The sequence below is a fragment of the Neopelma chrysocephalum genome, unplaced genomic scaffold (assembly GCF_003984885.1).
Source record: "Neopelma chrysocephalum unplaced genomic scaffold, ASM398488v2 Primary Assembly neopelma1_80b, whole genome shotgun sequence".
Classification (NCBI taxonomy): Eukaryota; Metazoa; Chordata; class Aves; order Passeriformes; family Pipridae; genus Neopelma; species Neopelma chrysocephalum.
Window position 1 is genome coordinate 11,850,913 of NW_020897742.1, and position 12,165 is coordinate 11,863,077.

General features: G+C 38.7%; 1 protein-coding gene and 1 long non-coding RNA gene across 10 annotated transcripts in view; one reads left to right on the top strand and one right to left on the bottom strand.

The window, feature by feature from the left end:
* Positions 1-12,165, top strand: part of DLGAP2 (DLG associated protein 2) — a 402,991-nt gene that overhangs the window by 17,484 nt on the left and 373,342 nt on the right. For all 8 annotated transcript variants that reach the window (XM_027690133.1, XM_027690134.1, XM_027690136.1 and 5 more), the window contains one exon: positions 964-1,018. In XM_027690133.1, coding sequence (XP_027545934.1) covers positions 964-1,018 — 55 coding nt within the window. Of the gene's footprint in view, positions 1-963; positions 1,019-12,165 lie in introns of those variants that run through there.
* Positions 5,580-10,702, bottom strand: LOC113970828. 2 transcript variants are annotated; one of them, XR_003535350.1, is made up of 3 exons: positions 10,552-10,702; positions 8,511-8,597; positions 5,580-5,690 (listed from the first exon to the last, which is right to left on the bottom strand). It is a non-coding gene; the product is annotated as an uncharacterized LOC113970828 (long non-coding RNA). The 2 variants fall into 2 exon arrangements; XR_003535349.1 differs by having other exon boundaries at positions 5,580-5,731.

Consider the following 12,165-nt stretch of genomic DNA (forward strand, 5'->3'; position numbering starts at 1 on the left):
CGGAGGCAGCGTTGATGGAAGCATTCTAGGAGACGCAGGTGGTGGCGGTAGATGACCCATGATTTGGAACCATATAAAAGAGTTGACAGCACTATGGCTCTGTAAACACTGATCTTTGCACTTTTCTTCAAGTGTTTATTACGCCATACTCTTTTATGGAGTTTTCCAAAAGCACAATATGCCTTCGCTAACCTGTTGTCTATCTCCCCGTCAATCTTACCATCCGAGGAGATGAGGCTGCCTAGGTAATTAAACTGTTGGACTGATTTGAGTTCTGATTGGCCAATGGTGATGTGGGGATGATGGGGGACTTCCTGAGGTGCCGGTTGATGGAGAACTTCTGTCTTCTTTAAGCTGACTTCCAGCCCAAAGAGCTCAGCAGCATCTGCAAAGCAGGATGTTAAACGCTGCAGGGCTGCTTCTGTGTGGGCAACAAGGGCGGCGTCATCAGCGTAAAGCAGCTCCCGGACAAGATGGTTTAAGGTCTTGGTGTGGGCCTTCAGTCGCCTTAGGTTGAATAGGCTTCCATCAGTACGATATCGAATGTAGATACCGTCCTGATCATCGAGGTCTGCCGACAGGGCCACATGTACAAACAGGGCCACGTGTACAAAATCAGGAACAACAGCATCACTGACTGATAACATACTCTCTTTCTAGGTAGAGCATTTTTAAGTATGGTCTTGGGTTCTTTTAACCAACTTTTGATATTGTAGTCAATGGGAGAAAGTGAAACTAACTTTACAGGCAGGTAGTAAGCAGCTAATTTTATAAGATTCTTCTCCGTTTGCAGTTCCTAATGAGTGGGGTTCATATTTACATCACGATAGCTAATTTGATGGAGTTTGAAAGCACAAAGCTTGATCAGATGCAGCAAATGCAGTGTTCCAGCAATCATTGGCTCTTCTTCATATGATGTTAAAATATATATGTACACTAACGCCCGTTTCTTTGTTGCCACAGGTTCTGCCTGGCATACTGCAGAAGCATTGCTGCATTTTACCTGACAGGAATACAGGTAAACTTTTTTCTTAATGAATTAACATTGTGGTATGATTTGGAGAAATGCAAACACAAATTGGATTATATTGAGAAGTCTTTTTTGCTATTTATGGCCACTGAAGTTATCTTATAGGGAGTGATTACTTGGATGTTTTGTTTATATTACCTGCTTTCATGTGAAGAATTTGTGTATTCTGTTAATTTTCTGGAGCTGTTGCAGTTGTTGAGGTTGCTATCAGGTCTTGCTTATAAAGGTATTTGTATGAACTTCTGAAGCATTTCTGTATTGTTAATTATAAAGTTACGACTTTGTCAAGAAAGGAGATTTAATACTGAAGTCTGCAGTCTGGTCCTCTTGATTCACAAAGGTGCCAAGCATGAAGTCCCACATAGCTCTTACTGCAGATAAATGCTTGCTCTATGCTTATTTTTCAGAGGGGAGGAGTAGACTGGAGTAGTAGACTAAAGGAGTAGACAGAATGAGTATCACGAACGATGCCGGAGGAAACTTAGAGTTGTTTGCAGGAGGAAACTGAGAGTAATGTGTTTGTGACCAGAACAAATCAATTGATGAGAATGATATTGGATGAGAAGAAAGTTATGATTTAATTTTACATTCTTTTATGACAGGAAAAAAACAATTTCTTTAAAATAAGTTTTAAAATCCTTTCAATAATATTATAAATTGAGTTAAAGTGACTGTCTATGCAACTGTGAGTATGACTTGACAGACTAATTTCAGAGAAGTAGGAGGAAAAATATAGGGGTTTGTTTGATATCTTCTTAATAGAATATATATGATTGCTTGCATCTCTTAAGGCTACATCCCCTCTTCCCCCTGTAGCTACCATTAAAATAAACTGGTTTGCTCCTTGGCTTGCTATTATTTGTATTTCAGGCACAGTTTGCACTAAGGGTAATTACAGAGAGAACTTGAGAACTATGTTGAACTGTAGAGGGACTTGTGGTTACCTGCAAATGCTCAAATGAAATTTGAAATCTGATTTCCATTTTATCTGTGAACACAATAGAAATACTGCAGTAAGACAGTTAATAATATACCCCTTCTAGCAAGAATTCGTAAGTTCATAATTAGTCTGCAGACAGACTTTGGCCTTCGTAATAATTTCAAGATTTCCTGAAAACTGGACTTGGTATAATGATCTCAGCCCAGTCTGTGTGCTCCTTTGCTAGTATCCTGTTCCAATTATTTTGATTCTTTTATTTGTAATATAAGAACTTGATCCAGATTCCATTGACAACCAAACTCTTCTCAACTTATACATAAGTGTATCACGTAGATATCAAAGCCAGTGTTGCATGAAGTAATGGTCTGGGTATGGGCAGTAAGACTGACCATTTATCTAGAGAGGGTATAATATGCCTTTATAACCAATATCAAGAAAGCCACGTATCTAAAATCTCAGTCACCTTCAAAAGTGCCTTCATTTGGGCATAAAAAAAAAAAAGGCTCTTCCTAATGTAAAATTTGTTTTTGAAAACTTTGAACTAAGCTCTTTGAAGAGGAAATCTATCAGGTTTACGTAGATAACAACTGCTGGACAACTCAAGCACACTTATGTGTGAAAATAGTTGTAAGTTCTACTGCTGCTGTGTGACTGCAGCAGGAAGTATTTTTATGCCTACCTACTGTATAGTGGGGAGTTGCCAGCAGGAGCAAAGTAAGTGATGTCTGTGTTCCATTTTCCCCACTTCCCCCATTTTACAGTGTTTAAATACTTGGCAAAGAGAAGGAGAAGGAGAGTTTAGACAGGCCATGGGGGATTTTTAAACTCCTTTTTGCAGGAAAAAAATGACTCAATTTGTGTTTGATTCATTGAGTCTGTTAGAGATAAATGACCCTTTGTCTTGTTTGATTACGTCTGAATCAACTAGTTCAAACTAAGAAGAAATTCATTAAATATGGGTAAATGTGGAATGTACTATTTGCATTCAAATGTATACATCAGACATAATCTTGTCCAGCTCCATTCTCAGTAAATGAGCCTAGAAAAATTGCCTGATTGCGAGCTGTAGGTCTGTTTGCATTCAGCTGTTGACATTTGGAGGAACTGAACAATATACAGACTTGGGTGTTGTTCCTAATGATGAGAGAAGGATAAAGAGAGATGGACTGCAGGGGGGATGGGAGAAGAAAGAGGGGAAGAATCATATAACGAGACTGACAAAACTGTTAGGGAAGAACACGGATGCTGTAGGGAGTACAGATGGGTGAAAGGGAGAGGTGCAGTAGTAGTTTCTCCACTTATTTATATCCATTCAGCACTTCCAGTGTAGCCAGCTTGGTGGTCTTTGGCTCTTCATTCAAGAGTGCCTTCATGACCAGCCTCTTTCATGCTGTTGCACTGGAGCTGCACCTCAGAAAAAGAAACGAGCCCTTGGGAACAGCAGGACCAGTGCTGCCAGGCCGTTCTTTCATCTGACTGCCCTTCAGACCTAGCCTCAGTTTGATTCTTGGGGAATATATGCATTTAATCTTAAAAGTAACATGTCCCTGGATTGCCTGTACTCTAGAAAATTGTGCATATCACTGTCCTTTCCTACACTGTGTAGGACACTGAAGTAACCACACTTCGTGGTATTGATATTCTGTATTTGTAAACTGGAGAAAAGAACTATGCATGGAAAGAAGGGTACATGGCAGCAATGATCTCCTTCCCATGGTGATGATTTGTTAGTACTCCTACTATGAACTTTTATTCTCAGTGCTTATAACTAAGCGATAAAAATATCTCCTGCAGAAACTTTTAAAAGGGAGCATAAAAAATGTAATTCAGCCATTCCCCAGCAATGCAATTTTGGAAGAAGGTACATATTTAACAAGATTAGGTATTTCAAAGGTTAAAGAATGATTAATTTTCAAACATGTAAGGCATTTACGGAATTTCATTCTCTAAATATAACACTGAATACTGCTAGTTGGCTGCTTGCATTAAACTTTGCTAATAGACAGTGATGTTTCATTTCTTAAGTGTTAATTTATTTGTGGCTTTCCATTAATCATATTTTCATTACTAAATTAAAAGTTCATATAGCATGCACTTGCATAATATGTGCTCATTATCATGTTAGCTAGTATCTAGAACCTGAATTTATCACATAATCTGTGCCTCAAGAGACAAAAGATCTCAGACCAGACACATTTATTCTGCACTTCTATCTTATATGCCATAATCATACTGTAAGAATTTTATTGATGTCCCTGCTAAGTTTTTTTCCATGTCTTGGATCTGAATCAGCCAGCAACAACTGGGATGCATTAGCAGTTATAAAGTTAATTGGAAGAAAAGCAGTTACATGCTCTGTACAGGCATTAGTAACAAGATCGTAAGGGGAAACAGTGTGAATGACCTGGTAGGGAGCAGCTTCCTTATTTTCTTGAATTATAACCCTCTTTCTCTCCAGCTCCAGCTGGGAGAAATAACCCAACCCTTCTGATGGACATCCACCACCCTCTGTGTACATATGCAGCTGGCTCATATTCCCTTTACAAATATTTCCCAGCAATGATCCATCCCCTGTTAATGGGAAATCTTCAGCGAAATCAGAAGTCCCTCTCATTTCTGCATGGTCACTTCTGTAAAGATTAGGCAGATGCTGAGGCTGTCCTTCCCTGCTCCCACCAGCCTTAGAGAGCTGTTCACACAGTATAAGCACTACACTTGGTTTGTACCCTCAAAATGAAGATAGCCATTAAATGCAATGTTTTGGCATTCCTAAACAAAAAATTGAGGGGTTAAAATGCAGATTTGAAACAGAGAAGCGAATGTACGCTGCTGTGTGTTGCTTTTTATTTAAATTTATGTATTTTTTAAATTTATTTTTATTTCCAGTCTTGCTTGAAATAGAACTCTTCAGGCAGTACACGTGGGTTGTTTAGATGTAGAAAATTTCATGCAAATAAAAAGGGGAAATAGATCTGAAAGCTTATGCTTTTGTGTATGCTGTGTTTAAGCAGTCTTAGAGCAGATAAGTGAATTATTTGGAGTTTGATTTTTATTTATCCCAGGGCTCCTTGTATCGTGATCTAGCACAATAAAGGATCCTCAAGGTGAGCACAAATATACTTGGTGCAGTAAAACGTGAGTTATCAATGGGACTCATTAATAGAAGGCGCTTGGTGTGATTTTTACCATTGCTACAGCTGTTAAATGGACACTCTTGCACTGCTAAGATGCTGATAGCTGTGTGCTTTGTCTGCCTCTGTGGTGCTCTTGATACACAATTATTAGTTTCCAAATTGCACGAAAAGCTTCTGTACTATTTTTTCTGTTGTAGCTGTGAATTTGATATGTTGTGGACTGCAAATTTGGATTCATTTTTTCCACTGAAGATCCCAAAGGAAGGAATGAATCAACAGTTGTTAGCAGCTTCTTGGGCTGATTCTTTCTTTGAAGTTTAAGCATGAATTTCCCCTCTCATTGTGAAGGAGAACATAGGTACAATAAAGAGCACCTGCACTGATCATACTGACTTTATTCTGATAAATAGCTCTTTGAGCAACACTTTGAGCAACACTCTTTAAAAAAAAAAAAAAGAAAAGATATTTCTGCTGTCTCAAGTTTATTCATCGTCCATTTTCAGATCAGCTCTTATGTACTGATATTGATCTTGCACAAGATGTTAAATCTTTCATTATAATCATCCTCTTTTGTCCACTGCATTGGCTAAAATTACACTGAAAAAAGTGTGACCAATGTTCTACTTTCTGCAAAGAATGAATAATATCTGCTTTAGAGAGTGGTAATTGCTTTATATACAAAAGCAGGAGTTTAATAATAACCAATCTCTTCATTGGGTAAACTAGAGCCCAAGATGGGAATGTTTCATCCTTTGCTTGTTTGCTTTTCTTCCTGTTGCTCGAAGAGCAAATATTGAACAGAAGAAAAATCTAAGATGGTATTAAATAGAATTCCTGCACTAAACTTTACTAAATTGGATAAAGAAGTCAACATTGCTTTTTTTTTCCCCTTTCACTGTATCTACAACAGTATTGCCTTACTAGCTTTTAAAATAAAAGGTGAATTGGTGCTCAAAACCAAGTGGTTTATAGCTAGCAAATATGTTACTAGTGCTAGTTAGTTAATATATATATACATATATATATATATATATTTATTGAAATGCAATGGATGTTTATGGGAAAAGCCATCCAGACAATGCGTGTGTATGAACTGTACAGCAGCCAGTTTGACTTCACAGAAGGAATTACAGGATAATGTTCAGAAGCCAAAGTACTGTTACAAAAATAACTTAGCATATTATCTTCCATCCAAATACTTTGAAGTACTTAATTAATTGTGATGAATTTTTGTCTTGTGCCATTGTGATAAAGAAATTTATTCCTATGTTCCAAAGACGAAGTCAGATTATCAGCTGCTGCAATGCAAGAATATTCACTAGGGTTAGTATCATCCTCTTTAGAAGTTCTTTGCTGAAACTGAGATTGTCCTTTTGCTTTCAAGATGTAGCTATAGATTTTTAGACAGTTCCTGCAGATTTCACCTGCTGTCTGCTTGCTGAGTTCAACATGAGCATTTTCATTCAGATGTTCAGCTGCAGGCTGCCTGATGGTACTTTCCACCCAGTTTCCATGGAAATGGGAATTAGAAGGGTGAAAATAAAGGAAGAATAAGTATTTTCTTAATCTTCTAGTTAATCTGGAAGTTCTTGTACCTTGGCATTAAGGTTGTTTTGCTTCTACTTGGATAGGGATTTGATACCAACTTCTGAAAATTCAAAAATAAGACTTGTCATTGGAGCTGTTATAAACAATACCTGTTACCATGACTCTGTAGACTTGTTGGGAATCACTAGTAAAGGATGAAGAAGGGAGAACTGAACTGAACCGTGCAAGGATAAACTGATGAAAGGGTGTGAGGTAATACCCTATGGCCATTTTAGACTTAGTACTGCTAGATCTATCTAGAATAAGGAACTATGCACTTGCAGTCTCAAACCAGCCAGGAGACTGCCTTGTCTTATTGGATCTGTACCTGCCTAAGATTGTCCATCTCGATCCACTAAAATCTGGTCTCTAGGTGTTCAAAAATATAGACAGTTTGGGGTAGACTCGTACTTCAAAGGGGTCAGGTCTATGATCTCAAGATCAATAGGACCTCAGACTTCAGTATCAAGACTTCCAGCTATAAAGCTAATCAACACATGTTAGTCCGCTTAAAATAATTGGACAGGCTAGAAGACTCTGGATATGTGAGAGCATAAAAATGTTTTAAGGCTCTAGCTAGTGCAGATCTCTGTGCCATTCTGCTTATGGTGTAAAAAAGCATGATCACAGCACAACGTGTTGGTGCTTCAGTCTTTGCACGGTGTCCTGGTTGGTTGCAAGCATAGTACAAAATCCTTTTTGGAGTTCAAGGTCCTGCACTACAACTGGTTCCTCCCAAGAGATGCTTTTTATCCTCTTATTACTGTTATGAAAAGTCACAGTTGTGCCTCACCCAAAACTATGTAGTCTTAAAAACAAAAAAACTGAGCAAGAGACTTCACTGATGCTTAGATGTCACATTAAATGTTCCAAGATCGATAAAACGTGCTCCCCTGAAGGGCAAGTGCTGCCTAACACCTGTGCTCTCGGGACTGGATGTATACTGTTAGCTGTAAAATAGCACTTTCACAACAGTCTCACCCTCGTATGTGTGAGGGGAGCAGGGACTGAAGAAGGCGCTCTAACTTGATGAAGCTTAATTCTAGAGGCAGACGTGAGCATGTGTGTTTGCAGTCTCTTTGCCTAACATCATATGAGTCCTGGAAGCTAAAGGTATGTAGGAAGGAAATTCTCTCCAAAAAACAGCATCCCTTTCAAGAAAGCTTACTTGACCTTTATTTCTGAAATGTTTCATAGAGCATTCCAATGCATATAGCTCAGCTGCTGAAGGAAGAGAGAACTGTGCATCATCATCAGCAGAAACTGCAGGCAGCTCTGATAATTGATCTTATTAGTAATGAGACGAAGTCTTGCTAAATGAAAGCGTATGTAGAATGACTGCTTCCTATATGCCACAGTTTGGGATTTTTATTTTTTAGGGCTTTCAGCTATTTGTGAAACAGATGGTTGCCCAGGCTGTATGTAAATCACATGGACTGGGGAGCTTTGTGTGTGTGTGTACTGTACACGGGCACTCTCTTGTGGAGGAACATAGTTTTGAAGTCCACTGCCAAAATATATGTCTTGGCCAACACAGTGCAGTGTGTGGGTAGAGTTAAAGAGTGTGGAATTGAGCAGACAAATCAAAAGTTAGACATTTCTACTCATAAAGTGAGTAAAGTAGAATGTTGGTATGTTTTTCTAGAACAGCTATAAGTCAATGGTGAGGAGCACAGGGAATTCTTATAGATCTCAGGAATATAGCTATAATGCTGGAGGACTCCTGAATTAATTTTTTATGTGAGTACAGTAGGCCACACTGATATTTCATTACCACTAGAGGAATTTGACTATGGGCCAAAAGAATTTATTCCCTTACCTTTTAAAGGTCTCAGAAGTGCCTACAGAAAAGTATCTTCATTTCTTGCTTCAGTAGTGTCTTGCCTCTCCAGCTACTTTGAGGCATCTTGGAAGCAAGGACAGATCCCTTGGCTGGTATGCATTAATCATACGTAAGTCAGTTGTGTAAAGTATAGAAGCAATAGATATGTTTTATTTGCTATCATTTTTTCAACGTGTGAATTATATTCCTTTTGTCCTTAAATTGCAATTCAACTATTTAAGTAGATTGTTATCCTAAAAAGATGTCAGTTCTTGATCTGGGAAGGCACTTAGTCCTGAGAGGAGGAAGCAACGGAACAGCATTGGAAGTGACCACCAATCCTTTATTCCAGATTCACGTCATTTGTATTGCAACTGGAATTTGGTGGGAGCTCTTCAAGGTTTTGAAGAGCAAAACATTTTTTTTTTGGGGTTTTGGGAATAATAGAATTTGTCATAAAAGTTTTCTTGCAAAAAGTATGTAAGTTAGAAAAAATAAGGACTAGAATTCACATTGCTAAATTCTAAAACCAAATATGTTTTAAGAAACTGTTGTTTGCTTTGTCCTTTTCCATACACCCCCACCCACTCCTCCACTGGCCCTTTTTACTAGAAGAGTGGGAGAGTATGGGGAATTGGGTTCTGTATCTAAGATGCTCACTGTGTTAGATAACTTTTATTTTCATAAGATACCTGAACAATGTTTGCCTGCTCTAAGGCATGCTCCTTAATTTGGAGTAGTCTGCCTCGTGTTTTGTACTAGCATTTAACTTCCTAGGATAGAATAACAGATTAAAAAATATGTAGCATACAAGCATTTCCACGATTAAAACCATCGGAGCTCTCTTTCATTCTAGTTGTTCATTTTCCAGAAAAGGACATCCCATTTCCACTGACGTACTGGTGGAGACTTCTTCCAGACATACCTTTTTTCTTTCAACTGGCTTTATTAATGTGCAATTTTTCTTGTCCTTCCTATTTCTTCTTGTGTTAGCTGATGGGGTGGGAGTACTAAAACATACATTTTGTTATCAAAACATCTGAGCTGTTCATGCTTTCCATTTAAAGATAACCTACAGTGATATTCTCTATGGTTAAAATGGTTTTACGTTGCTGGAATGATTTTATTTGTAATAATGCTGTATGACGCAGTTCTCCTGCCTTTTGGGATACTATAACATAATAGGAGCTGTAAATAACAGCTGCTAATGTCTACAGTCATGCACAACAGGCTGTAATTTAACCACTTGTCTCTTTTCTGTCATGACGGGAAATAGCAAACATTTCTGCACCAATACTGCATATGATCCCCAAAGCAGTTAGTGGTGCTTATTGTAGAAATATATTTCCAGAGGCAGTGCTGCACCCTCTGCACTTGAGATTAAATGGTAGCAAATGCTTCCATGCATGAGGTTTATTCATCTCAGTATGACTCTGCACTGGGTAAGGCACAAACTGTATCTCCAGAGAATCTCTCTCAGTCTGCCAGGCAAGAGGAGTGATGCTGTTGAGCAGGGAAAACCAGAGGAAGAGCCTAGAAACAGCAAAAACTGTCCTAATAGTTTATCTTCTTGAGGCAAAGATTATTGGGGCAGGGAAGGAGCAGAGAAGATGAAGATGTTTCACCATAAGGGAGGCTAATATTTCAGTATACCTCTGTGAAAGTCATTGTACAAGATTATATGCATGTTGTCACCTGTAGATTGCATTAATTTTATTAAAATCTGTTGATTTGCTAGACTTAGGTAATTAAATACTGAAGTGAGGAAGTGTGAATTAGTAGTTGGCCAAAGCTGCTGTCCCAGAGTCCCCCAGGTCTTATCTAGACACAGCTTAAAATCAGGGAAGAAGTGAGGGGTAAGAGTATAGTACCAGAGAAACTACGAGAAGCATAACTCATAACTGTGCTCATCTGACAGCAAGCCCTCGGGATGAATCATCTGAAGATTTTCAGTGGTGTATATATAGGAAACCTAAACTTACCAAAGAATAACTATGGGATGACAAAAAGCCATGGGGGCATTTGCAGTTTTTCTTACCTTATGTAATGGCTTCTTGAATGTCCTTTATAAACTGAGGACAGATCCTCTGTACTGTGCCATTAAAACTTCTTGTGAGCCAGAAGCCTCCATACTGAACATGGGCAGAACAATGCTGGAGGCTTCAGCTGACAGAAGTTTAATTCATGAACCACCTTCACAAATATATTTGGAAATCGTGAGTCACAGAAATCAGCCCACAAGGCATAAGAAATTACATCATGGTTAAGCTGCAGGTGATTGCAAATGTAAGGGATAAGATACCACATAAGCTTCAGGGAAAGGGAATTATATATTGAAAATGCTTCACTGCTTTTTGCTCCCATTCTCATTTGGAGGGCAGTCAGAGGAAGCAATACAAAATTGAAAAGCCTGAAGAGGAAGGATCAGCATGGCATGAACTGTTAATACCATGTGTTAAAGGATGTGTCCTTTCTTTTTGTTGCCATAAAGACTTGGAAATCATGTACAATCATGAGCACCTCTGCTTTAGGACTAGTGATCCATGCTTCATATACCTGAGGATGAGTCTTGATGATGTATTTGCACTAAATATATATATAATGATTCTTTACAAAAAGTCATTAGAATTTGTTGCCCAGTGCTAAAATTTTCTCTCTCTCTTGTTTCTATGGAAACTGTAATACTTATAAGACACAGTAAACAAATGCACTGTATTATAAGCCTCCCCTTTAGCAGGAGATTAATTTTATTAATATCTGTCCAAATTAGTCTGGTGGCAGGTATTGTTCATTTAACCATCCAAACAGTAAAGTATCTATTTTATTTTTACTGAAGACTTATCTTCCAGCTTTGAGGGCTTTTATTTGCTCTTAAATCATTTTCCTGACCCAGTGGTGAGTTGGTATTTGCTAGTGGTTACTGCTGGTAATATTTGCTTAGCTCAGAGGAAAGTAGTGAGTGCTTTTATAAAGTGCTTCAGAAATAGAAAAATCTTAAAGCATAGAAGTACACTTTTTGCTAGCTAATACAGAAAATAAAAGCCTCTTTTGCCTGTGATTCTTCTGAACATGTTTATATGGCATGGTCTTCTGGGGTATAGCTGGAAAGGCACAGCCTGCTTTCTAAGAATGCGACTTAGCCTTTTGTGGAATTAATTATACCTCACAAAGTGGAGTGTCATCTTCTGGAGCCATGCACAATTGAAGTATTTTACTTAGCAACAAGTGCTCTATATGTTCCAGACTGCCAAACACAGCAGAGGCAGTGAGGAGGCTGACCTCTACCTCCCCCTGCTCTTCCTGGAAGGAGTTGCAGGCCTAGTGGTTAGCATGCAGGACTCTCACCGCTGCGACCCAGGTTCGATTCCCAGTCCCCCGGGCAGATGGAGCTCGTTAGCCCTGTGAGGCCATCCATCTATGAGAAGGTCACTCTAAACAAACCTACGTCCTGAGGACCTCACTGCCATTGTCCAAGCTTGCTTGGCCCTGGCAGATGAACCTTAGGATTAAAGGGTGGGCTCAGTTCAGCGCATGCTGTGTCTCACCTAAAAACTCCATTGCGCAGGTTTGAAAGGTAAAAGACCTTTCCCAAAATCTTCGTTCGAGAAGACTGGCCATTATTATTATTATATTATTTATCTCCTGCAGTGCT